This window comes from Cetorhinus maximus, chromosome 28 (genome assembly GCF_964194155.1).
Source record: "Cetorhinus maximus chromosome 28, sCetMax3.hap1.1, whole genome shotgun sequence".
NCBI lineage: Eukaryota > Metazoa > Chordata > Chondrichthyes > Lamniformes > Cetorhinidae > Cetorhinus > Cetorhinus maximus.
The window spans coordinates 23,128,360-23,156,188 of record NC_135906.1 but is presented as its reverse complement, the minus strand read 5'-3'; the positions used below and the strand labels follow the sequence as shown (position 1 = coordinate 23,156,188).

Sequence of the window (27,829 nt, the reverse complement as noted above, 5' to 3'; positions counted from 1 at the left end):
GCTATGAGAAAAGAACAAGGGAGTGAGACCAATTGGATAGTTATTTTAAAGACCCAGTACAGATATGATGGGCCGAATGACCTCCTTCTGTGATGTTTCTTCTGATGCAAAGACGTAAAGCTGGGAATGGGATTGTCTCATGTTTGTAAGTACAACCCCGAGCTCCCTTGTTACTGTTTTTTGATCTGTTCTCCTTGGAGATTTGATAGAGGTATTTCAAAATTATGAGGAGCCTGGACAGAGTAGATAGCGTTACGGACTGTGATGGGAGGAACGCGTGGTCAATTTCAGCCCCACTTCTCCACAGGTCACAACAATAGTTTAAATGTTTAATTCCCTCACCAGACTGGCTAATTGTTTACCTTTGATACTGCTATACCCAACATAAAAAAGACTTTAACCAGGTTTCTTTCAATAAACACAAAATCATTGATTTATTATAAAACCAACTTATTTTTTAAAAACAAATTGAAAAACTGTTTAGCATGCAATTTGTAGTTTAGAAGTGTAATGATTTTCCCCTTTGAGAAAAAGAAATCCCAACACCCATGCACTCGCACACAAACACACACACAAAACAGAACAAAACAAACACAGTCTCTGCAGAGGCTGGAGTATGGAAACGCTTTTTTAAAAGGATAACGTTCAAAAAGGTCTTAACTCTTTTATTTTTTTGAACTCAGTCAGAGAGTGTGCGCGCACCTTGGAGGCAGGCTGCATAAGAACGACTCTCTCCCCCCCTTGTATAACATGCAGCCTGGAATAGTTAACCCTCAGTCGGAAATTCTCATCAGAATAAATCATATGAACATACGAATTGGGAGCAGGGGTAGGCCATTCAGCCCCTCGAGCCTGCTCTGCCATTCAATATCATGGCTGATCTGAATGTAACCTCAGCCCCACATATCTGCCTACCCCTGATAACCTTTCACCCCTTTGTTAATCAAGAATTTAGCTCTCAAAAAAATAAAATGCTCAGAGAATAATTCTTTCAGGCCAGGCGTTTTCAACTAACCAACAAGAGTCTCCTGCCTGGCAACAACAGTTGTTCTTTAACTCATAAACAAAGTAAGTCCTCTCTCACCAGGTATCCCTACTGGACATCTAGCTGTTGACCTGTTTTTTTTTTGAAGGCATGTTCACAGTCCAGAATTAAACTTGTAGACTTTTAAAAACAACTCAGAAGGGAAGAGTATCCAAAATCCAATGTCCTTCCAATTTTCCAAAAAGCGGGTTCCTCACAATAGGGAGAAACTGTTCCTATTGGTGGAAGGATTGAGAACCAGAAGGCACAGATTAAAGGTAATTGCCAAAAGGAACAATGGTGACAAGAGGGAAAACCTCTTCACACGGCAATGGTTGGGATCTGGAATGCACTGCCCAAGAGTGTGGTGGAGGCAGATTCAAGTGAGGCATTCAAGAGGGAATTGGATTATTCTCTGAGAAGGAAGAATGTGCAGGGCTATGGAGGGAAGGGGGCAGTGGCACTAGGTGAATTGTTTCTTTGGGGAGCCAGCACAGACATGACAGGCCGAATGGCCTCTTTCTGTGCTGTTAACATTTTCTGATTATGCCACTTGCAGCTTCAATTCCATGAGCCCATGAACAGGAGCAGGATTAGGCAGCTCAACCCCTTGTGTCTGCCCTGTCATCAATTAGGTTATGGTGGATATGTGCTGCAACTCCACTTAACTGCCTTAGCTCCATATCCTCTACTATCCTTACCTGACACAAATCTATCAATTTCAACCTAGAGGACTCCAGTTGTCCCCTAGCCGTGGGAAATGGCAGCTAAGATGTTGGCTTGTCCATTCTCATTGGCCGCCTAATGGTTTGCCAGCATGTTCTGTTCCTGTTTCAGTTACATTTTCACATTGTACTCATTGTCTTTGCAGCCTCCTTCATGGGTGAACCTTTAGTAAAACACTTTGCTGTGACAACTCTGCCTCTTTGAAGGATAGTTGATTTTGTGCATTTATATAGCGCCTTTCAGAATCTCAAGATGTCCCAACGCACTTAATAATGATAACAGCCAATTAATTATTTTAGAAGTGTATTTACTGTGAAATGTAGGAAACGTGGCAGTGAAAGTGTACAGTGTACAATTGTCATGGAAACATCAATAGAATAATGAACAGACAGCCTGTTTTAATGAGTTTGGTTGAGGGATAAATATTAGTACAGAACACTGGGAAGAACTCCTCTGCTGTTCTTTGAATAGTGCCTTTTACATCCACCTGCGAGAACAGACAGGGCCTCGGTTTAACGTCTCATCTGAAAGACAGCACCTCCAACGGTGCAGCAGTCCCACAGGGCTTTAGACGAAATACCGAGAGGGTGAGAAGTGAAATAAATTCCGCGGATGCAGATAAAAATAACTCAATATTCTGGTCTCTATATTGGGGAAATGACGTAAGCCACACTTCTGTTTGAAAACAGCTCCAATGCGTTTTGCATGCTGTTCATTACACCTTCCTTAGCATGCACTCCTTGTTCACATCCTTCTTGAACATTTCCTGTGACGGCCACCCAACTGACTGCATCTGTCACAAAGTACGGGATGGAATCTGACAAATATGACGGAATGGATGCATCAATTAGAAAATATGGACTGGAATATCCCTAATGGCACTATCTATTCTCATCGGTTATTTAGTCATGAAGATAATTTGCTGTTAATTCATTCTGGCGGGCACAGTCAGCCAGAGTGAACATGTAGTAAGATCTTACACACATTTCTACAAGGATGGGGATGGAGCAAAGAATTTGTTAGCTCATTAAACTCGTCTGCCCCCTCAAGAGCTGCTATATTCTCTGTTCCGACACTTCAGAAAAGTACTTAATTGGCTGTAAAGCACTTGGAGAAGTGGTAAAAAGCACTGTATGAAATGCAAATCTCCCTTTCTGTAGGAACATGATCTTGTAAATGCAAGACCCAGGGAATGGCCACAGGTGCGTTTGTAAAATCTGCACTGACTGCCTGGTTACATCCAATAGGCCAGCTACACAACACAGTCCGTGATGTAGCTCAAGAATTAAGTCAGCGATATTGATTTCTGTCAAACAGTGAGAGATCACTTAAGAACCACCTTGTACCTGTACCATGCAAAATTCTCTCCAGTCTAGCAGTCGGAACTTTGAACCATCATTATTCAGCTAATGTTGGCAGAAGTTATGCTTTCGGCTCTTTGCTCAAGTTAATTTTTAAAAATTTGTTCATGAGATGTGGGCGTCACTGGCAAGGTCAGCATTTATTACCCATCCCTAATTGCCCTTGAGAAGGTGGTGGTGAGCAGCCTTCTTGAACCGCTGCAGTGTAGGTACATCCACAGGGCTGTTAGGAGGGGATTCCAGTGATTTTGACCCAACGACTGTCCAGGAGTTAAACACCAGGTTAGGGGAATCTCCACGCCCACATGAAGCTCCACTGTACCTGACCCTAGAGCAGCTCAGGTCTGGCAGTTTAACTCAATTCCACAAATCTGTACCTGCACCTCTTGATATAATATACTTAAATCAGTTACATTTCTCATTTTCTAGAAGAGTTCCAGTAGACACCAGATAAACAGTGACTGTTGAAGATGTGAAAAGAGAAAGACATAATTCACTTACCCTTGGACATGGCGACTTCTTTTGGTGACAGTAAGTTAGTGTTTTCTCTGACACAGTTACCAATTGTGGTCAGGCACCAGGTTGGTGCTGAAGGGTTGGTGGTGATTACTGGTCATTAATGTATTCTGAATGCCTGGCTTTACAGACTTGGCGATCAGAAATCAGTGCTCCGATATCAGAGACCCGCGGAGAATCTTAACCTATTTCATTTTTTTTCTTATTTACAGAAAGACTTGCCTTTGACGAGGAAAGGGAGCAGGTGAGTTAAAGAGTTTTCTGACCTTATAGATAAAGACAAATAGCACAGCTGGAAACGCACAGCAGAAAAAAGATGACACATCTGTAAGGCACATTATCACATCACATCCCAAGGCGCCTCTTAGGAGCATAATCAGACAAACAATTGACACCGAACCATGTGAGATATGAGGACGGGTGACCGAAGAGAAAGGTCAAAGAGGCAGATTTTAAATAGTGTCTTAAAGGAGGAGAGAGAGAGGTGGAGAGTTTTAACATGGAAATTCCAGAGCTTAGGGCCCAGGCCGGTGAAGACGTAGCTGCCAATGGTGGGGCAAAGGGAGTGCAGGATAGACTAGAGCCCCAAATTGCAAGAGTACTGCGATTTCGGAGGGGTGTAGGGCTGGAGGACATTACAGAGATAGGTGGGGGAATTGTGGTGGTGGGGGGGGGTTGGTGGTTAGAGCGGGAGGTGGGCTGAAGCCATGGAGAGGTTTGAAAACCTGGATAAGAGTTTTAAAATCGGGAAGTTGCCAGACCAGGAGCACACAAGCACAGGGGCAGTGGGTGAAGTTATGACTGCAGATGCTTCCACTACCCTTTCAGTTGTGCATCCAGGTCATAACTACTCACTACATAAAAACATTTCTGTATCATGCTTAAAGAGTAAGGGCATAATTTTATGCTGAACTCTGATATGTGCAGCAGGTTTTGAGCCAAATATTAGATTATTAGAATATATTAACAAACTTAAAGAGTGGTCATATAATTGGCAAATGAATTTCAACATAGAAGAGTATGAGGTGTTTTGGCAAGAAAAATGAGCAGTTTGCATATTACTTAGAAAATAAGAATCTAAATAATGTAGAGCAGCAAAGGGACCTGGGAGTAAAGACACACAAGTGGCTAAAAGTAGCGACACAGACCAAAAAAAAAGAAAACCAAGAGTTTATTTCGAGACAGATAGAATTGAAAAGTTAGGGAAATTCTCTTAAACTTGTATACCGCCTTGGCTGGACCACCTGGAGTTCTGCTACAATTCTGGATACCGTATTATAAAAAAGATATAAACTAGAGAGGATGCAAAAAAAAAAGAGTTTCGAGGATGATACTAAAAAATACGACGGTACACCTATCGGGAAAGGATTAGCAGGCTCTTTACTCTTGAATAAGGAAGGCCAAAGGGTCTTCAAAATCATGAAAGGCTTCAATAGATTAGACACACAATGTTTCCACTTGTGGGGAAGAGCACAACTAGAGCCCATTCATATAAGATAGTCATCAAGAAACCCAGTAGGGAATTTAGAAGAATCATCTATATCCAAAGAGAGGTGAGAATGTGGAAGTTGCTACCACAGTGAGTGAAGTGATAAGTATAGATGCATTTAAGAGGAGGCTAGACAAGCATATGAGGGAGAAGGGATTAGGGGGTTATGTTGAAAGATGTTGGATAAGGAAGAATAAGGAAGGAGGCTCGAGTAGAGCATTAACATCGACATGGACTGGTTGGTCTGAAAGGCCTGTTTCTGTGTCACATATCCGATGTATGCTGTGTTCTCTCAGATTGGGTTTGGTTTAGGAAATGCAATCCAGTAGATTTAAGTAGTAAGTGAAATGTTTTTTTAACAAATATATACTATAACAGATAACACACTTGTACTGGAAGTGATTTCATTAGTGAGACAGAATGCACAAAAGAGCCTGCACTCATTGCGATCGAGGACATGGAACATGAAACCCTTTGCCCAATGCTACTCAATGTGACTGACAACTTTCAGGAATTTGTGCTATTTTCCCATGGAGAAGTTTTGGATACAATTTATGTTCCAATTATTTTTTTTTCTTGGCTAAAACACATGCACCTAAAATTAAAACCCACCTTACAGCCACACATTGGAGCTTTCGGGACAAAGACGGGTTTGGTCTGCCACTGAGCAACTATTGAATATATTATTCATGGTAATCAGGGATATAGGTGAGTTGTTATCGCAACACAGATGTTCCAGCATATATTCATGAACTGGAGGAGCTGGAATGCCCCTTTGAGTTGAGGTTTTCACAAACTAGGTTCAAAGAGGGGCTATGGCTGCAGAGTTGACTCGTGGACAGGGTAAGGATCAGGAATCAAGACCCTCAAATTCCAGTGGGATGAGAGATCAAAGACCTTACATGTTGGGTGTTAGAGAGTGTTTTGATCAGAGTGAGGCCCAAAAAGACTACCTTAGGCATAGAGGTCACCACACTTGGTGTTTGGGTTAGTCTGATTCAATGCTAATACTGGCTGAAAGCAAGCTTACTGAGCTGACTAACTGAGATAGAGGGAAATGGCTGATTATTTTTGTCTTCTATGAGGTGGGAATTCAAGTTAAGTTGGAGTAAGTGAGATTTGTTATAACTGCTACTCTATGATTGTAGATTATCTGTAAAATATACCTGCTTAATGATTTATAACCAGTCTCATCTCATTAGTCACTCTGTTTCTTGAAAAATTGGAGAAGCATATTTGAGGGCACTTATGAAGGACACAATATTCAGTTCAGAGTGTGGTCTTATTGTTCAACCCCTCAGTTATCCTATAGTATAAATTAGATATTGGGTGATCTCTGGAACATAAGAGAAGCAGGCTGCACTTGGGGGAATGACCAGCAGAATTAAAGCTGAGAGAATAACAAGGGGAGATTCAAAATGTGGAACAACGACGTCCAATCCAGGATCTAATTAAGGGAATCGGATGGTTTGTAATTAGAATATATGTGTACAGTCTACCATAGGATACCAAATCAATGGAGACAGTGCAAACTAGATTTACAAGGATGGTATCAGAACTGAGAGGTTATACCAATCAGGAAAGACTCCAGAAAAGAGAAGGCTGAGGAGTGACTTAATAGAGGCCTTCAAAATTATGAAATTAAGGTTTGGTAAGGTAGATGTGGAGGTGATGTTTCCACTTGCAGGGAAACCGAAGCTGAGACATAGGAACATAGGAGCAAAAGTAAGCCTTTTAATCCTTCAAGCCTGCTCCACCATTCAACTAGATCATGGCTGATCATCTACCTCAACACCACCTTCCCCGCTGTCCCCATACCCCTTGATGTCATTAATATCTAGGAATCTACCATTCTCTGTCTTGAACATACATAAATGTAAATGTAAGATAGTCACCAATAAATCCGTTAGTGACTTTAGGAGAAACTTCTTTACCCAGAGAGCGATGAGAATGTGGAACTCACTATCACATGGTTGAGGTGAGGTTGTTGAGGTGAATAACATAGATGCATTTAAGGGAATGCTAGACAAACACACGAGGGAGAAAGGAACAGAAGGATATGTTGACAGGGTGAGATGAAGTGGGGTGGGAGAAGGCTCTTGTGAAACATAGACATTAACATGGACGAGTTGAGCCAAATGACTGGTTTCTGTGCTGTGAATTCTTTGTAATATCGAATGATTGATACCCAGAGGTTAGTTACAGGCTGGAATCTAATCACGGATTATCCGTATGTAATATTGTGAATATCTGGGAGTGAGTTACATCCTGGAATGTAAACAAGCAGTTCAGATGTTAATACATGGAGATTGTACCTATGGTCTCTATGTAGATTAATGGTTGGCCCGGAGTAAGTTACCAGCAGGCAGCTAATGGAAGAGTTTGGGTGATTTCTGTTTCTAATGGTGGATATCTTGGACTGACTTACAGGCTAGAATCTAATTGAGGGGCTCAGATAGTTTATAGATAAGACAATAGATGCTCAGGACTGGTGACTGCCTTGTAATCTGATGGGGTGGTTCAGGTGATATCATAAACTACATTGTCAGTGACTTGTGGGCCATGGTCTGAATTGCAGAATTAAATTACAGCTTGGAGACCACATGTGGGATCTGTTCTAGTTCCCACTGATTTAATTTTACAGTGGAGGTTGTGTTCTGTGCCTGGCCAGTCCTTATCCAGGCAGCAGCTGTCAGTACAGCCACTGCACCTTGTGTCCTTGATGCGTGCTAACACACACAAGCGGATTATCCCTTGTGAGGTCATTACTGCAGCATTATCCTGAGAGTAATTGATACCCAGGGGCCTTGGGTATGGGGGTGGGGGCATGGCACAGGGGGAAGGTGTGGGGGTAGAGGTACAACGCCGCAGTCTTATACAGGAGTTAAAATACTATCATAAAATACAAGATTAAAACATGACAGGTGCGATGAAGTATCTGAGTTCAGGGCAATGAATTGTGGGATGACTGTGGATGCAGATGGAGCCATTTGTTGATCTGGTTTAATCCTCCTCTTTTAATAGTGATTGCTGTGCCACATATTGGCCCCTGAGACACTCGATCATCGATTATTGTGAGCCCAGTTAGTTTATCGAGAGATAACCTACAGTGAGTTATATGAGGGCATCTGGTAAGTTTTCTGAGACCCAGTCTCAGCAGAATTTGTACAGCTGCCCGGTCACTAGGTATTTTACATAGAAGCTTGACTCCAGTTATTTTATACAGTGACCCCCATCCCTGGGTATTTTAAATAGTGACCCACATCCCTGGGTATTTTATATAGTGACCCACATCCCTGGGTATTTTATATAATGACCTGGTCCCCTGGGTATTTTATATAGTGACCCCCATCCCTGGGTATTTTATATAGTGACTCCCATCCCTGGGTATTTTATGTAGTGACTCCCATCCCTGGGTATTTTATATAGTGACCCCCATCCCTGTGTATTTTATATAGTGACCCCCATCCCTGGGTATTTTATATAGTGACCCCCATCCCTGGGTATTTTATGTAGTGACTCCCATCCCTGGGTATTTTATATAGTGACTCCCATCCCTGGGCATTTTATATAGTGACTCCCATCCCTGGGTATTTTATACAGTGACCCCCATCCCTGGGTATTTTATATAGTGACCCCCATCCCTGGGTATTTTATATAGTAACCCCCATCCCTGTGTATTTTATATAGTGACCCCCATCCCTGGGTATTTTATATAGTGACCCCCCCATCCCTGGGTATTTTATATAGTGACCCCCCCATCCCTGTGTATTTTATATAGTGACCCCCCCATCCCTGGGTATTTTATATAGTGACCCCCATCCCTGGGTATTTTATATAGTGACCCCCCCATCCCTGGGTATTTTATATAGTGACCCCCATCCCTGGGTATTTTATATAGTGACCCCCATCCCTGGGTATTTTATATAGTGACCCCCATCCCTGGGTATTTTATATAGTGACCCCCCCATCCCTGGGTATTTTATATAGTGACCCCCCCATCCCTGGGTATTTTATATAGTGACCCCCCCATCCCTGGGTATTTTATATAGTGACCCCCATCCCTGGGTATTATATATAGTGACCCCCATCCCTGGGTATTTTATATAGTGACCCCCCCATCCCTGGGTATTTTATATAGTGACCCCCCCATCCCTGGGTATTTTATATAGTGACCCCCCCATCCCTGGGTATTTTATATAGTGACCCCCATCCCTGGGTATTTTATATAGTGACCCCCATCCCTGGGTATTTTATATAGTGACCCCCATCCCTGGGTATTTTATATAGTGACCCCCATCCCTGGGTATTTTATATAGTGACCCGGTCCCTGGGTATTTTATATAGTGACCCCCATCCCTACGTATTTTATATAGTGACCCCCATCCCTGGGTATTTTATATAGTGACCCCCATCCCTGGGTATTTTATATAGTGACCCCCATCCCTGGGTATTTTATATACTGACCCGGTCCCTGGGTATTTTATATAGTGACCCCCATCCCTGGGTATTTTATATAGTGACCCCCATCCCTGGGTATTTTATATACTGACCCGGTCCCTGGGTATTTTATATAGTGACCCCCATCCCTGGGTATTTTATATAGTGACCCCCATCCCTGTGTATTTTATACAGTGACCCCCATCCCTGAGTGTTTTATATAGTGACCCCCATCCCTGTGTATTTTATATAGTGACCCCCATCCCTGTGTATTTTATATAGTGACCCCCATCCCTGGGTATTTTATATAGTGACCCCCATCCCTGGGTATTTTATATAGTGACCCCCATCCCTGGGTATTTTATATAGTGACCCCCATCCCTGGGTATTTTATATAGAGACCCCCATCCCTGGGTATTTTATACAGTGACCCCCATCCCTGGGTATTTTATATAGTGACCCCCATCCCTGGGTATTTTATATAGTGACCCCCATCCCTGGGTATTTTATACAGTGACCCCCATCCCTGGGTATTTTATATAGAGACCCCCATCCCTGGGTATTTTATACAGTGACCCCCATCCCTGGGTATTTTATATAGTGACCCCCATCCCTGGGTATTTTATATAGTGACCCCCATCCCTGGGTATTTTATATAGTGACCCCCATCCCTGGGTATTTTATATAGTGACCCCCATCCCTGGGTATTTTATATAGTGACCCCCATCCCTGGGTATTTTATGTAGTGACCCCCATCCCTGGGTATTTTATATTGTGACCCCCATCCCTGGGTATTTTATATAGTGACCCGGTCCCTGGGTATTTTATATAGGGACCCCCATCCCTGGGTATTTTATATAGTGACCCCCATCCCTGGGTATTTTATATAGTGACCCCCCCATCCCTGGGTATTTTATATAGTGACCCCCATCCCTGGGTATTTTATATAGTGACCCCCCCATCCCTGGGTATTTTATATAGTGACCCCCATCCCTGGGTATTTTATATAGTGACCCCCATCCCTGGGTATTTTATATAGTGACCCGGTCCCTGGGTATTTTATATAGGGACCCCAATCCCTGGGTATTTAAAAACATTATTTCATGGGTTGTGGGTGCCGCTGCCTAGGCCAGCATTTTATTGCCATCCCTAGCTGCCCTTGAGAAGGTGGTGGTGAGCTACCGCCTTGAACCACTGCAGTCCATGTGGTGTAGGTACACCCACGGTGCTGTGAGAATTTTGACTTAGCGACAGTGAAAGAACAGCGATATATTTCCAAGTAAGGATCGTGAGTGGCTTGGAAACTTCCAGGTGCTGGTGCCCTTGTGCTTCCAGATGATTGTGGTCGTGGGTTTGGAAGGGGCTGTCGAAGGAGCCTTGGTGAATTTCTGTAGTGCATCTTGTAGATGGTACACACTGCTGCCACTGTGCGTTGGTGGTGGAGGGAGTGAATGTTTGTGAATGGGGTGTCAATCAAGTGGCTGCTTTGTCCTGGATGATGTTGAGCTTCTTGAGTATTGTGGGAGCTGCACTCATCCAGGCAAGCGGGGAGTATTCCATCACACTCTTGACTTGCGCCTTGTAGATGGTGGACAGGCTTTGGAGAGGCAGGAGGTGAGTTACTTGCTGCAGGACTCCTAGCTTTTGACCTGCTCTTGTAGTCACAGTATTTATATGGCTAGTCCAGTTCAGTTTCTGGTCAACATCCCTAAGGATGTTGATAATGGGTATTTAAGCAATGGTAATGCCATTGAAGGGGCATTGGTCAGATTGTCTTTTGTTGGAGATGGTCATTGCCTGGCACTTGTGTGGTGCGAATGTTACTTGCCATTTGTCAGCCCAAGCCTGGATATTGTCTAGGTCTTGCTGTATTTGGACATGGACTGCTTCAGTATCTGAGGAGCCATGAATGGTGCTGAACATTGTTCAAACATCAGCAAACATCCCCACTGCTGACCTTATGATGGAAGGAAGGTCATTGATGAAGCAGCTGAGGTTGTTGGGCCTAGGACACTACCCTGGGGAACTCCTGCAGTGATGTCCTGGAACTGAGATGGTTGACCTCCAACAACCATAACCATCTTCCTTTGTGCTAGGTATGGTTCCAACCAGTGAAGAGTTTTCCCCTGATTCCCATTGACTCCAGTTCTGCTAGGGATCCTTGGTGATACACTCAGTCAAATGCTGCATTGATGTCAAGGGCAGTCACTCTCACCTCAACTCTGGAGTTAAGCTTTTTTGTTCATGTTTGAACCAAGGTCAGGAGCTGAGTGACTCTGGCGAAACCCAAGCTGAGCATCAGTCAGAAGGCTTTTGCTAAGCAAGTGCCGCTTGATAGCACTGTTGTTGATCCCTTCCATCACTTTAGTGATCGAGAGTAGACTGGTGGCAAGGTAATTGGCCGGGTTGTATTTGTATTGCTTTTTATCTACAGAGCACACCTGGGAACTTACTGATCAACCCTCCTACGTTCAAGTCTAAATCATTTATATATACCACAAACAGCAAGGGACCCAACACCGATCCCTGTGGAACCCCACCAGACACGGGCATTCTGTCACAAAAACACCCCTCGACCATCACTCTCTGCTTCCTGCCACTCAACCAATTCTGGATCCAATTTGCCAAATTGCCTTGGATTCCATGGGCTCTTACCTTTGTTATCAGTCTCCCATGCGGGACCTTATGAAAAGCCTTGCTGAAGTCCAAGGAGACTATGTCAAATGCATTGCCTCATCTACACACCTGGGGCAGGATTTTACCGTTGGCGAGCAGGGGCGGGGCCCACTCGCCGGCGCATAAAATGACGCGGGATGATGTTGGGCGGAACCCCTGACGTCATCCCGCCCCATTTAAATTTTCAAGAAGGCGGGGGCGCAGCAAAATCGGCTGTGCGCCTGCTGACCAGTCAATGGCCATTGACAGGATCAATTAAGCAATTAAAGGACCTGCCCGTCCAACCTGAAGGCTGGTGGGTCGGCCAGGAGCCCCGACGGGGAATAGAAAAAACATGAAACTTCATCCACCGGCGGGATGAGGTTTCATGTAGGGTTTTAAAAATTGTAATTAAGTTGTTATGGAAATTATGAACATGTCCCAACTCGTGTGACATTATCACATGAGGGGACTCGTAAGGGATTTTTTTTTTCTCTATTTTTAATATTTTTAAATATCAAGGCGATCTCTCTGAGGCTGCACTTAGCCTCAGGGAGATGAGCGTGCTCTCGATTTTAGGGCTTCCCCCCCGCCCACACATAGCGCTTCCCTGCGGACGTCACGCTGGGCGGGCCTTAATTGGCGGCAATCGGGTCCGCGTCTGCCCTCAATTGGATCAGCTCTGCTCGCCTGATGAACAGAAAATTCAGCCCCTGGTCACCTCTTCGAAAAATTCTATCAGACATGACCTCCCCTTAACAAAACCATGCTGACTGTCCCTGATTAATCCCTGCCTCTCCAAGTGTAGATTAATTCTGTCCCTCAGAATTGCTTCCAATAGTTTCACCACCACTGAGGTTAGACCGACTGGCTTGTAGTTCCCTGGTTTATCCCTTCCTCCCTTCTTGAATAACGGTACCACATTGGCTGTCCTCCAGTCCTCTGGCATCTCTCCTGTGGTCAGAAAGGTATTGAAAATTATTGCCAGCGCCCCTGCTATCTCCTCTTTTGCCTCACTCAACAGCCTGGAATACATTTCATCCGGGCCTAGAGATTTATCTACTTTTAAGCCTGCCAGACCACTTAGAACCTCCTCGCTTTCTATACTAATTTCTTTAATTATATCACAGTCCTTCTGCCTGATTTCCATACCCGCGTCATCCCTCTCACTTGTGAACACCGACACAAAGTATTAATTTAGAACCCTACCTACGTCTTCCGGTTCCACACACAAATTACCACTATGGTCCTTAATGGGCCCTATCTTTCCCTAGTTATCCTCTTACTCTTAATGTACTTGTAAAATATATAGTTTCACCAGATTGACACCTCATTTTTAGACATGCCTGGTGCTTCTCCTGGCATGCCCTCCTGCACTCTTGATTGAACCAGGGTTGAACACCTGGCTTGATGGTACTGCTAGAGTGGGGGATATGCCAGGCCATGAGGTTAAAGATTGTGATTGTATATGATCCTGCTGCTGCTGAAGGTCCCTAGTGTCTCATGGATACCCAGTCTTGAGTCGCTAGATCTGTTCAAAATCTATCCAGTTTAGCACGGTAGTATTGATGGAGGGTATGCTCAATATGAAGATGGGACTTCCTCTCCACAAGGACTGTGTGGTGGTCACTTCTGCCAGTACTGTCATGGAGAGATGCATCTGCGGCAGGCAGGTTGGTAAGGATGAGGACAAGTACGTTTTGCCCTCTTTTCGATTCCCTCACCACCTGCCGCAGACCCAATCTAGCAGCTATGTCCTTTAGGACTTGGCCAGCTTAGTCTGTACTGGTGCTACTGAGCTATTCTTGGTGATGGACATTGAAGTCCCCAGCGGAACATTCTGTGCCTTTGCCACCCTCAGTACTTCCTCCAAGTGATTCCTCCAAGTGATGTTCAAAATGGAGGAGCACTGATTCATCAGCTGAGAGGGTTGGGGGCAGTAGGTGGTAATCAACAGGAGGTTTCCTTGCCCACTTTGACCTGATGCCATGAGACTTCATGGGATCCAGAGTCGATGTTGAGGACTCTCGGGACAACTCCCTCTCGACTGTATACCACTATGCCGCCACCTCTGCTGGGTCTGTCCTGCTGGTGGGAGAGGACACATTCAGAGATGATGATAGTGGTGTCTGGGGCATTACCTCTAAGGTATCATTCCGTGAGGATGACTACGTCAGGCTGTTGCTTGACTAGTCTGTGAGACAGCTCTCCCAATTTTGGCACAAGCACCCAAATGTTAGTAAAGGGGACTTTGCAGGGTCGACAAGGCTGAGTTTGCAGTTGTTGCTCCTGGTGCCTAGGTCAATGTCAGTTGGTCCGTCCGGTTTGTAAGGTCGTATGTTGTCTCATGAAGAGGTCTAGGGGTTTGTCTAGTCGAACAATAACTGTTTATTAATAACACATAACTATATATATACAGGGTACAGGCCTAAGTAGGTGCTATCATCATGCCGTCTTCTACCAGACTCACCACTACACTCGATTACTCTCAATTGACTCATTGCGTCATAATGGGAAGTACTGCTTCCCTAGTCCCACATTAACTCCTACAGCCCCGAACACCTTAACACTACAGTTCCCCCAAGTCTTTACCCAAACATATTTCCAATAATATTTACATGCTACCCCTTCTCCCCCAAGTCTCTGACTTTATAGATTCAGAAGGCCTGGAGATTTTACGAACTCTCTTCTAGATCTTGTCCTATTCAAGTTTGGAGGAATGGTAGTCTCAACCGCTTTGGGCTGACTTTGTTGGTCTGGAGTTGAAGTTGTAGTACTTGGTGTTTCAGTTATTTGGGTTTCTACATCAAGTTCGCTCAAATGTATGACAGGAGGTTCGCCATGAGGAATGAGGAGAAGACTTCTCCTGTTCCATCTGATTGTGCTTCTGGGGTATGTTTAAGACTGTCTTTGATCTTCAGCCCTCGGGACAATGACGCTTTCTCTGTCAAGGTCCCTGATCCAAACCTTGTCTGCACTCTTTAGCCTGGGCAGGTTTCTAGTACGGTACCTCCTATTTTAAGTGGAAGCTTGTCACTGTCTGTAGGACCGTTCTCAGTCCTGAACCTTCTGATGGTCCCTGACTGCCAACCCTGGGATTAATTTCTTCGGCAGCATAGAAAGTTGAGATGCAAAATTTTCTGCCCGCCAGCAGCCCTGATGGAGCTGATCCACATCACAGTGGGGTGTATCTACAGGTCAAAAACGCTGTTGGAAATCAGCTTTTTATCTTTAATATGGTTTTACTAATGCGAACGCCCCTTTCCACCTCACCATTAGATTGTGGGTGCCTTGGGGAGCTGATGAGGCGTTGAACTCTAATTCCTGGCAAAACGAGTGAAGTATTCATTCGCGAATTGTAGGACACCACCTGGTCCGGGATGCCATGGATCACAAAGGTTGTGATGGATCGTAATGACCGACTCTGTGGTCACTGTGTGCAAGCGTTTCACTTTGATCCACTGAGAGAAGTCGTCAACATTGAAGAGGAAGGACTTGCTGTTGTATATGAATAGATCCATTCCCAAACGTTCCCTCAGTCTGATAGGGAACTGTATGGGGACAAGGGCTCCCTCTGGACTGATTTGTGCAACATACACACCAAGCAGTTTAAAATCATCCCTTCAATTGCTCTTGATGCCCCTGGTCACCACACTGTGGACTGGGCTCGTGCTCTGCACTTTGTGATGCCTCAGTGGCTTTGGTGGATTTGCTATAGAATCTCCATCAAGAGTGCGACAGGAGTGACCAACTGCTGACCATACACTAGCAGATCATCAATTACAGTGAAATGTTTCCGCTGTTCAAAGTAAATTTTCATGATGTTGCCACCTGGATGCTGCAGTGACCAAACTTGTCGGCAGCACTGAGAGATACAGACGCACTTTTCATCTCGCATCTGCTCCTGGAACATCTGTTGAAGCTTTTTGGAGCTCGCTGCCAGTTGTGTTGTCATGAACTGGGAATATGATTTGAGCTCATCGACCAGATTGACCTTGTGTGTTGCAGGATAGTCAGCTGTGGCCCTGGACAATGTGTCCACAGTCGTTTGATGCTTCCCTTTGACATACATTGTCTTGTATGCAAAGCGCATGAGACGCAAGTAAAATCTCTGAATTCTGGGGAGGCATCCTGCCGAGTTTTTTCTCATCCAATAGTGAGACTAATGGTTTGTGATCTGTCTCGATGATCACCTCCAGCCCAACAATAGAGTCAGAGAACTTCTCACAAGCCCACATTACTGTGAGGGCCTCTTTTTCAATAACTGCATACTGCATCTCTGTGGCTACGCGTGATACACTGGTCGGTGGCATCCATCCAACTGCCCCTAATCCTGTTGATGGGGCATCTGCTGCGATTGTAGTTGGCAGGGATGGGGATGGGTCATGGTGAGCCAGGATATCTGATGAGAGGAGCATGTCTTTGATCTGATGGAATGCTTGCACTTGGTGTGCATTTCAGCACCCCGCTTGGGCCTTCCTGAGAAGGTGTCGCAAGGGGCTCTGTGATCTGCGCCAGGTTGGGCAGAAATTTCGCCAACTCGTTCACCATGCCCAGGAATCTTTGGAGGTCTGGAATGGATGACGGGGTTTGAAACTCAGCAATTGCCTTCCTTTTATGTTCCACCATGATGCCTTTGCTGCTCACAGTATGACCTAAGAACCAAATGGAGGTCTTAGAGAATTCGCACTTATCATTCAGAGTCAATCCTGCTTCATAGAGAGCAGTGATTTTACTGTCGTGTTCCTTGACAGTTGTACCATGGACAAGGACATCATCCACATGGCAGATGACTTCTTTCAGGCTTTGTAAGGCAGCCAACATCATGTGCTTGGGCGCTGAGGTAATGCCAAAGGGCGAACAATTGAAGCAGAATCTGCCAAATGGGAGTGATAAAAGTTGTCAGCAACTTAACTTTCTCGTCTAACAGAACCTGCCAGAAGCCGCTGTTGGCATCAGGTTTCGAGAACGCTGTGCTCTTGGAGAGTTTGGTCAAGCTGTCGACCACCGAAGACATCGGATGGATTTCCCTCGCCGCTGCCTCGTTGAGTTTTTTGTCAGGTCGACACAGACGTGAATGGACCCGTTTAGCTTTGGAACTGGGACCATCCCAGAACACCATTCTGTCAGCCGAGTGACAGGGGGAGATAATCCCCCTCTTGGTCATCTCATCATGTTGTTGTTGTACTTGCATCATAAGCGGGTGCAGTATTTTCCGTGGTGTAAACAAGCACATGGGTTTGGCCTCTTTCTCAGTGTTATCGTGTGTGCAGTCTTCAATTGGCCCGGCCCAGTGAAAAGTTTTGGAAAATCCTTTTTAAAATTGGAGCCAGATCCATGCTGGTTAGTCTCGTTGATCTTTTGGATGATGTTGAGGTTGACACAGGCTTTCCTGCTCAGGAGATAAAAGGAAGGCAAATGGAATTTTGGCATTTATTGCTAAAGGAATAAAGTATAAAAATAGGGAAGTGTTGTTGCAACTGTACAAGGCATTGGTGAGACCGCACCTGGAGTACTGTGTACACTTTTGGTCACCTTACTTGAGGAAGGATATAGTTGCACTGGAGGCGGTTCAGAGGAGATTCAACTAGATTGATTCCAGAGATGCGGGGCTTGTCTTATGAGGAGAGATTGAGCAGTTTAGGCCTATAGTTGCTAGAGTTTAGAAGGATGAGAGGAGATCTAATTGAGGTGTATAAGATGCTAGAGGGGATAGACAAAGTAGATGGGGAGCGGATGTTTCCCCTTCTGGGGCATTCTAGAATGAGAGGCCATAGTTTTAGGCTAAGGGGTGGTAGATTTAAATCAGAGATGAGGAAGAATTACTTTTCTCAAAGGGTCGTGAATCTGTGGAATTCACTACCTCAGAGTGCAGTGGATGCTGGGATGCTGAATAAATTTAAGGAGGAGATAGACAGGTTTTTAATTAGTAACGGGTTGAAAGGTTATGGTGAGAGGGCGGGAAATTGGAGTTGAGGCCAAAATGAGATCAGCCATGATCATAATGAATGGCGGGGCAGGCTCGAGGGGCTGAATTGCCTACTGCTGCTCCTAGTTCTTAAGTTCTTGGTTGTGAAGCACATATAACATCTCCTGCACTTGTTAATTTTTATATTGGAGCATTGCTTGTAACCTAATTTTGACCTGAAACTTGATGCCTCCTGGCCCATATAACTGGCTTCAGACATTGTTTCACTAGCTACTGTTCCTTATCCGACGGGACCATCGCACTGGCTCCTGTGTCTAATTTGAAACTCGTGAGGTGCAGATAGGTCAGCATTCCAAAATGTGAATCTTGGATCTTCAATTTCTGCCAGCCCCTTGGTGTGGCTCCTCTACCTGATGGACTCGTTTGGGATCCTCCGCAGCTCTCGAGGTTTTGGACTTACAAATCTCTCCAAAGTGTGCCAGGCGGTTGCAGTGAGGATTGCTGGACACTGTTTGCGCCTGGGAGGTCTTTTGGTGCCACAGCACTGACATGGTCAGCCACCATCTTGTGTTTTTCTTGGTTATTGCTTTCCTTGCCCTGGAGTCAGCTGGACTACTGGAGTTGGCCTGTACCATGGTTTAACTTCACTAAGCAAAATGGATCGGTTTCGCTGGCGGACTTTCGATGGTCTGACGACTTGGATGCTTTTTTCCCCAAGTCAGACCTTTTTTAGATTGGGGTGCATCAGAAAGAATATCCGCTCCCACTACTATTCAGTCTCTTATGAGCTCCGACTTGAGGTCACCATAGTCACAGCCTTCAGCCAATCTGTGGAACTTATTTATGAAAGAGTCTACGGGCTCCCTGGTCTTTTGGACTCTCTTATTAAATTTTGCCCCTTCCAAAATGTTGTTGCTAGTTAGATTAAAGTCGGTGTAATGACCTCTTTAAAGTTATTGGGTGATTCGTTTATTCCTTGTCTGGCAATTATGTTGTTGGCTATTGGACCTACTGAATATAATAGTGCATTCGCTTGTTCAGCCTCTGTTTTCTTATTCAAGCCTGACGCTATCATATTTTAAAAATCTTCTTCTCTCATAACGCCCAAATTTGCACATAGTCTGGCCCTTCCGCCTGCCTTAACTGGTTTGGCAGTGCTGATTTACTATCCATGGCTGCTTTCAGCACAGTATTTTTTTCAAATGGTGCCGCAATATTCCTCCTTTTATCTTCCCGCCCCTGTCAGGATTTGGCGGGCTCCCGCCGTGGTTACGGAGCCATTTTAAACTCTAGCGATTCTGCAGAAAATCTTCCGACTGAATCGTTTTGGCCCAGCTCGTTGCTTTCCTGGGTTTGGGGAATTTAATTGAAGCCGATTTTTTTTTTTCTCTTCTTTGTTTGCTTCTCTTCAAAATCTCTTTCCCTTTCGCAGGCGGTCGGCATGTATTATGGCGCCGGCTCTGGATCGTTCTTAAAGCTGCAACGTTCTTCAAACCACGCTCAGTAAAACAATTGGTCTGCTCGTGCTGCCTGATTGTTGCGCTGAATTTAAAAGCTTATTTCAGCCTGTTTTTGGAGCTTGCTCACCCTTTTGCAATCTGGTAAGATCCTTTGACTCTGATTTCAATCAGGTCTCGCATTGAACCTCCACATGCCCTGGCGCAGTTCTTTTACGTTGCACAGGGGGTCTTCCTTCTGCCCTTCAGTCTCCAACACCTGTCATGGAGCTTCTTAGGTGATCTCCAGCTGTATATTCGAGCTCTTCAAGTTAGGCGCACTTCCCTCAGGTCAACTGCAGTTTCTTTACTTCGGTCTCTGGGATTTTGGGGTCCTTCACCTGCTGCCACCATGTTGTAAGATTGTATGTTGCCTCATGAAGTTGTCTAGAGGCTTGTATGGTTGAACAATAACTGTTTATTAATAACATTTATACAGGGTAAAGTCCTGAATGGGTGCTATCTTCATGCTGACTTTACCACACTCACTACTACACTCTACTACCCCCATGTGACTCTACATCATGATAAGGGCGGTACTGTTTCCCCAGTCCCACATTCGCCCTTACAGTCCCGAACACCTTAATAATACAGGTCCCTGGATACTAAATAGAGTGACCTGGTCCCTGGTTATTTTATACAGTGACCTGGTCCCTGGTTATTTTATACAGTGACCCGGTCCCTGGTTATTTTATACAGCGACCCGGTCTCTGGGTATTTTATACAGTGACCCGGTCCCTGGTTATTTTATACAGTGACCCGGTCCCTGGTTATTTTATACAGTGACCCGGTCCCTGGTTATTTTATACAGTGACCCGGTCCCTGGTTATTTTATACAGTGACCTGGTCCCTGGTTATTTTATACAGTGACCCGGTCCCTGGTTATTTTATATAACCTGGTCCTGGGGTATTTTATATAATGGGCCCTCCCGGCATATAATATACAGAGGCCGAGTCCTGGCTTTATCTCTATATAATTTAAAGTAATTTGTGAAGGGCACATTCCCTGTTTGCGAAGCTTGCTTCATCTTGTCACAATTTTTAGTTACATTTTTCTGTCACACACCGTTAGAAATTGCGGAGTCAACATTTCCATTTTTATTGTTGTGAGCTCCGGCCAATTGGTGCCTCTGAAGGTCATGTCCATCTGATCTTATAAATAAAGAAACACTTTTATTCATCAAAGGCCTATGGGCAATTTAGTCCTGTAAGTATGTAACTGTATTGGGAATGTAGTTCCAGGGTGGAATTGCAAGGTTCCTGCTTTCTTGCCATATTCTACAGAAACTGAATCCTTCAACACCTGGACTTCAGAATTCAGATACCTGCTCCAGTTCAGGCTGAATAAGCACCAAGTACTCTTGACTTGGAGGTAACTGACACGGTTTACTCATGCTTTTGGCACAATCACGGGATGAAAAAGAAAGACATATTTATATAGCGCCTTTCAGGATCTTAAGATGTGCCAAAGCGCTTTTCAGCCAATGAAGTACTTTCGAAGTGTAGTCACTGCTGTAAGTTATAGAATGTGGCAACCAATCTGCGCACAGCAAACTCTTTCAGCAGCGACGTGATCATTAATGCCAAATCATCTGGGTTCTTTTTTTAATGTTAACTGAGGGATAAATATTGGCCAGGACACCGGGGACAACTCCCCTGCTCCTCCTCAAAAAAAAATGCGGTCAGATCTTTTCCGTCCACCTGAGAGGCGATTTAATGTCTCATGCAAAAGGCAGCACCGCTGACAGTGCAGCACTTCCTGTGCGTTTAAAGTGTCGGCCTGGATTTTGAGCTTAAGTTTCTGGAATGGGGCTGGAATTCCCGATCCACAGGCATTAGTAGAAATTGATAATTCTGGATTTTGGGGGGGAAAAAAAGCCAATTGAATACAGCGCTGGAAGGATGTGTGATGATCTAGGCTTCTCTCTGAGCCTTTAGGGTTTGCCTCATGCTGTAAGAGACCCCAGTAATCCGAGCCCATTATAAGTATACAGTCAATATTGCCTCAAGGTGTGATGCTATTGGCATAGTGCACAGGCCCATACTCCATGAATTAAGCGTTCAGCCTCTGACAACGCTGTGCCCTGCAGAGTTGTCCGGGAACTGGAACAGCTTGCCGTCTATCAGTAATTCTGGATAGAGATCAGCTTTCTGGAAGAAGACAAAGAGACCGAAAAGAAACAAGGGAAAGTGATTGAGAGAGACAGACGTGGGGGAGAGAGAGAGAGAGAGAGAGAGAGAAGCACAGGCCAGGATGTAATTAAGCCTGCGAGAGCAGGTTAGGTAATGGGCAGACCAACATAATCATGGGGGAGACCGTGCAGCCTATTCCCACTGGCAGAAAAACTAACCCCTATTTAGTCAGCAGCAGGAAAGGGCAGATTCAGAACATGCCCGCTGGCTAATTAGGCTCATTATTGATCCACTTAAAGGTCATTTAGACTAAATCACCGGGACTTAGTGGTGGCTTTCTCCACTAATTCTCCCTAGCTCACATGGGTCTCCCGTGCCTCCTGAAGGCTGCCCAGCATACCCTGTCACGTTTGCCAGCAGTCTCCAAAGGGAAGGGGGGTGGGGAGGTTGGGGAAATACCTCTTTCAAAGTGCTCAACTGAGGGACCCAGCATCGAGAAGATGTTGCCCGCCGCCCCTCTGCCCTTGCATCGACCCCCTCTCCCCCGCACTTGGACGGTGACCCACCCCCCCCCGCCCCCCCACTCTCCCCATTCCTCATGATCCCAACCTGCTCACGCTCGCCTGTCCCCCAAGGACTCAGCGATGATCCCTGGTGAAGGTCTCACTGAATCACCAGCGGCAGTCACCGCCCCCGGTGGCACTGCCAGGCACTGGAGAGCTGCCGGGCTCTGATTGGCCAGCGGTCAATCTCAGGGTCGGGATTTCCATCCTACAGGGGGCCAGAGTGAAGCAGAAAATGAGTGTGAGAGAGAACTTTCTCCCTCCTCCCCAAAAAAAAAGAAAGAACTTACATTTATATAGCCCCTTTCACAACTTCACGTTACAAAGTGCCCTTTTTGAATTGTAGTAACTGCGGCAGCCACTCTAGGCATGGGAAGCTCCCACAAACAGCAATGTGATAACAACTAGGCACCTTTTTTTATTGTGTTGTGGTTTGAAGGATAAATATTGCCCAGGACACTGGCAATAACTCTGCAGCTCTTCTTCAAAGCTGTGCCAAGAGATCCATAAAGTCCAGCTGAGAGGCTCTGGGTTTAACGTCTCATCTGAAAACAGCACCTTTGAAAGTGCAGCACTCCCTCATTACTGCACTCAAATGTCAGCCTAGACTATTCCATCACCTGGAGTGGGACTGGAACCCGCAACCTTCTGACACAGAGGGGACAGCGCTACCCACTGAGCTGACAGACACCTCTGGGTAGAGATGGAGCTAGCTGGCTTTTTGTTTAAATAGACACCAGGGACTCGATTTTTATTAGGGGAGCTGTGTTGCCCTATCATCAGTCAAATCTCCAGGAATGTTAAATCGGAGGGCCTCCACATCCCTGACCTTTCCTGGTACTGTGCTCTGCTGCCCGACCCTGACCCTCACCTGACCCTTGCACCCCCCCCCCACCCACCCCCGGCCCTTGCACCCCCGACCCTTGTAACCCCCTGACCCTTATCCCCCTGACACCCCCTCTTCTAACACTCCCTCCCCCTACACTCCCTTCTTTGAAATTCCGTGCCTCTACACTCCATCTTCTGGCACTCCCTCCCTCTATACTCTCCCCTACACTCCCTTCCCTGAAATTCAGTCTCCCTGCACTCCCTCTTCTGACACTCCCCACCCCCCACACTCCCTTCTCTGACATTCTGTCTCCCTACACTCCCTCTTCTGACACTCTCCCCCACTACACTCCCTTCTCTGAAATTCAGTCTCCCTACACTCCTTCTTTTGACACACCCTCCCCCTGCACTCCATACCCCTGCACTCCCTTCTCTGGCACCCCCTCCCCCACACTCCCTTCTCTGAAATTCAGTCTCCCTATACTCCCTCTTTTGACACACCCTCCCCCTGCAATCCCTACCCCTACACTCCCTTCTCTGGCACCCCCTCCCCCACACTCCCTTCTCTGAAATTCAGTCTCCCTACACTACCTCTTTTGACACTCCCTCCCCCTGCACTCCCACTGCACCCAATATTATTGCTCTCCTTTTAACTGCACTCCCCACCACCCCACCCCACACTAGCACCCCATAACTCCAGGTTTCCCAGGTGGGGACCCAGCTTTCTTGACATTTTACAGCAGATGGATGCAGCAAAGTTCTGGAATATTCCCTAATCAATTGATATTTTCAAACGATAATGACTTCGAAAAGAATGAATCAATAAATGAAGTGACAGGGTAGAGAGATAAATCATTCATACCGGCCAAACACATCCTGTCTCATTGACACACTGGGCATCACGTAAATGAGAAGCTTAAAATAATGGCCTTTTGAAATTATGGATTTGTCCCAATCATGAATATTGGTAAAGCAGTATTATGGTATGAACAAGCCAGGGACCAGTTCTAAGAATCTCAAACGATGTTAAATGGATTATTCTCCTGGATACCTGGAGAAAGGTGTGTAGCCGCAATCTCTCAAACAGTAAACGTGAGGGAAGAAGTTTGCTTTTTTTCCTCTCTCCTGAAGAGATTGACTGATTCTGGGTCAACATTTTTGAATTCTTGGGCAAAATTTTTCGCTGTATCGGAGGAACGTGCGCACGACACACCCAAGCGTAAAATAGCGTGCGATGAGGTCTGGTCAGCGTCCCGACGTCACCGCGCACTCGGGCGATGTTTCGGTCAGTGGGCACAGAATATCACAGAATCACACAGTGCAGAAGAGGCCCTTCGGCCCATCGAGTGTGCACCGACACGTGAGAAACACCTGACCTGCCTACCTAATCCCATTTACCAGCACTTGGCCCATAGCCTTGAATGTTATGACGTGCCAAGTGCTCATCCAGGTACTTTTTAAAGGATGTGAGGCAACCTGCCTCCACCACCTTCCCAGTCAGTGCATTCCAGACCGTCACCACCCTCTGGGTAAAAAAATTTATCCTCACATCCCCCCTAAACCTCCTGCCCCTCACCTTGAACTTATGTCCCCTCGTGACTGACCCTTCAACTAAGGGGAACAGCTGCTCCCTATCCACCCTGTCCATGCCCCTCATAATCTTGTACACCACGATCAGGTCGCCCCTCAGTCTTCTCTGCTCCAAAGAAAACAACCCAAGTCTATCCAGCCTCTCTTCATAACTTAAATGTTTCATCCCAGGCAACATCCTGGTGAATCTCCTTTGCACCCCCTCTCCAGTGCAATCACATCCTTCCTATAATGTGGCGACCAGAACTGCACACAGTACTCCAGCTGTGGCCTCACCAAGGTTCTATACAACTCCAACATGACCTCCCCAATTTTGTAATCTATGCGTCGATTGATAAAGGCAAGTGTCCCATATGCCTTTTTCACCACCCCACTAACATGCCCCTCCGCCTTCAGAGATCTATAGACACACACGCCAAGGTCCCTTTGTTCCTTAGAACTTCCTAGTGTCATGCCATTCATTGAATACTTCCTTGTCAACTTACTCCTTCCAAAGTGTATCACCTCACACTTTTCAGGGTTAAATTACATCTGCCACTTATCTGCCCATTTGACCATCCCGTCTATATCTTCCTGTAGCCCAAGACACTCAACCTTACTGTTAACCACCCGGCCAATCTTTGTGTCATCCGCAAACTTACTAATCGTCCCCCCCACATAGTCACCTATGTCATTTATATAAATGACAAATAATAGGGGACCCAGCACAGATCCCCGTGGTACGCCACTGGACACTGGCTTCCAGTCACTAAAGCATCCTTCTGTCATCACCCTCTTTCTCCTACAACTAAGCCAATTTTGAATCCACCTCATCAAATTACCCTGTATCCCATGTGCATTTGCCTTCTTTATAAGTCTACCGTATGGGACCTTGTCAAAGGCTTTGCTGAAATCCATATAAACTACATCAACTGCACTACCCTCATCTACACACCTGGTCACCTCCTCAAAAAATTCAATCAAACTTGTTAGGCATGACCTCCCTCTGACAAAGCCATGCTGACTATCCCTGATCAAACCTTGACTCTCCAAGTGGAGATAGATTCTCTCCTTCAGAATTTTCTCCAATAGTTTCCCTACCACTGACGTGAGACTCACTGGCCTGTAGTTCCCTGGCTTATCTCTACAACGCTTCTTAAATAGCGGAACCACATTAGCTGTTCTCCAGTCCTCTGGCGCCTCCCCTGTGGCCAGAGAGGAATTAAAAATTTGGGTCAGAACCCCTGCGATCTCCTCCCTTGCCTCCCTCAGCAGTCCGGGACACAAATCATCCGGACCTGGAGATTTGTCCACTTTTAAGCCTGCCAACACCTCTAATACCTTGTCACTCCCTATAGCAATTTGCTGAAGAACCTCGCAGTCTCTCTCCCCGAGTTCGATACCTTCATCCTCATTCTCTTGGGTGAAGACGGATGTGAAGTATTCATTCAACACTCTAGTGATGTCATCTGGCTCCGCCCATAGATTGCCCCCTTGGTCCCTTATGGCCCCTATTCTTTCCCTGATACTCTCCGAAATGTCTGTGCACCGCCTGTTATAGCCTCTTGAGCATCCCTGATTTTAACCGCTCCATCATTGGTTGCCATGCTTTTGGCCACCTCAACCTGAAGCTCTGGAATTCTCTCTCTACACTTCCCTGCTTCACTGCCCTCCTCTAAGACCCTCCTTAAAGCCTACCTCTTTGATCAAGCTTTGGGTCATCTGCCCTTTTCTGTTCCTCATCCGGCTCGGTGTCAAATACAGTTTGATAATCGCTGTTGTAAAGCATCACGGGACCTTGTACTATATTAAATGGCTATATATATGGAGGTTGTTGTTGTGCAGATCAGGGCCGTATGGCTTGGTGCACAGAGCAGTCAGATCAAGGACCTGACATCTGCAGGGTAGCGACAGGTTAAGCGTAAGCAAATCCAGTGAGCTGGTAGAGTGGGAAGCACAGTTCTCTAACACTGTATTCTTTTTGTAAAAAGAGAGAGTGGTGACTCTGTGTGGTCGAGGGTTCGACAGACACCTCTGTACAGAAACATTTTAAAATCAATTCCTTTTTGCATTTTTCATTTATTTCCTCTTACCAACTCTTTGAGGGCCTTTCACGCCTTTTCTGTTTCCCTGTTTCAGTCACTGTTCTGCTTTTGACCCTTCTCAGACTGCACTCTCTTTTAGTAATCTGCCATTTTTGTTTCCGTGTATCATTCTTCCCCTGTGTATCTCTCACTGAGTCAATCTGTCTGTCTTTAGCACTGTCTGTCTCCACTGCTAATTCCTCTTTGTGTTTATGTGTCTGTCTGCCTCTGCCTTTCAATATTTGCCTCTGTATCACTATTACTTTGTCTGGCTCTCTGAGCTTGCCTCTCTCTGATTATCCAGCTTTCTCCCTCACTCTCTGACCCTGGGGTGAATGACCTACTCTTGCCCTAGCTCTCTCCTTCCGATTGTCTCTTTCCAAATCTTTGGGGGGGAAATCGTCCGGTCCCATTGGCCGCCAGGTGTCATGGTGTAGCAGGGGGGGGGCAATTCGACATGAGGGGCAGAAATTGGTTTCACTCCGGCAGGCGTGAACCCAATTTGTATCCCGGTAATGGGATGCAATGTAAGGCCTGACCGGAATCGTTTCCACCCCCCTTACCCCCACGCCCGATTTACCGTTACACCAGCGGGAAGACACACCGGCTCAGAATACACCTGGACGAGTGTGACATGCAGAAATCGGGACTCACTGTTAGGGCCTTGCTCAGATAGCATTCAACTGAGGAGAAGATGATGGTGGAGCCCTCCAGTGACCAGACCCTGGAGGGACACGTGCATCGTGTGCTGGGTGGATTCTCACGGACATGGCTCTGCCACGAAGCAGCTCACCAAATGTGGGACGTCTCCGTTGATGTTTTGAGTCTGGGCCACTATGGGTGATTGGAGAGTTGGGGGAGGGGTGGAGAGGAAGGTCTAGCCGTGAGTGGGAGAGGAAGGTGTACCCAGGCGGGGGTGAGGTCGGGAGTTGGGGGCGGACAAAGATGTTGGTGGGTGGGGGGGTGGGGGGTGAGGTTGGGAGAGGGGACGAGGGAGTACAGGGGGAGGAAGGTAT

General features: G+C 45.9%; 1 protein-coding gene across 1 annotated transcript in view; it reads left to right on the top strand.

Moving 5' to 3' along the window:
- LOC144668926 (microtubule-associated serine/threonine-protein kinase 1-like) overlaps positions 1-27,829 on the top strand; it is a 155,094-nt gene that overhangs the window by 16,719 nt on the left and 110,546 nt on the right. The window contains exon 2 of the mRNA XM_078531405.1: positions 3,840-3,871. Within this exon, the coding sequence (XP_078387531.1) occupies positions 3,840-3,871 (32 nt within the window). The remainder of the gene's footprint in view (positions 1-3,839; positions 3,872-27,829) is intronic.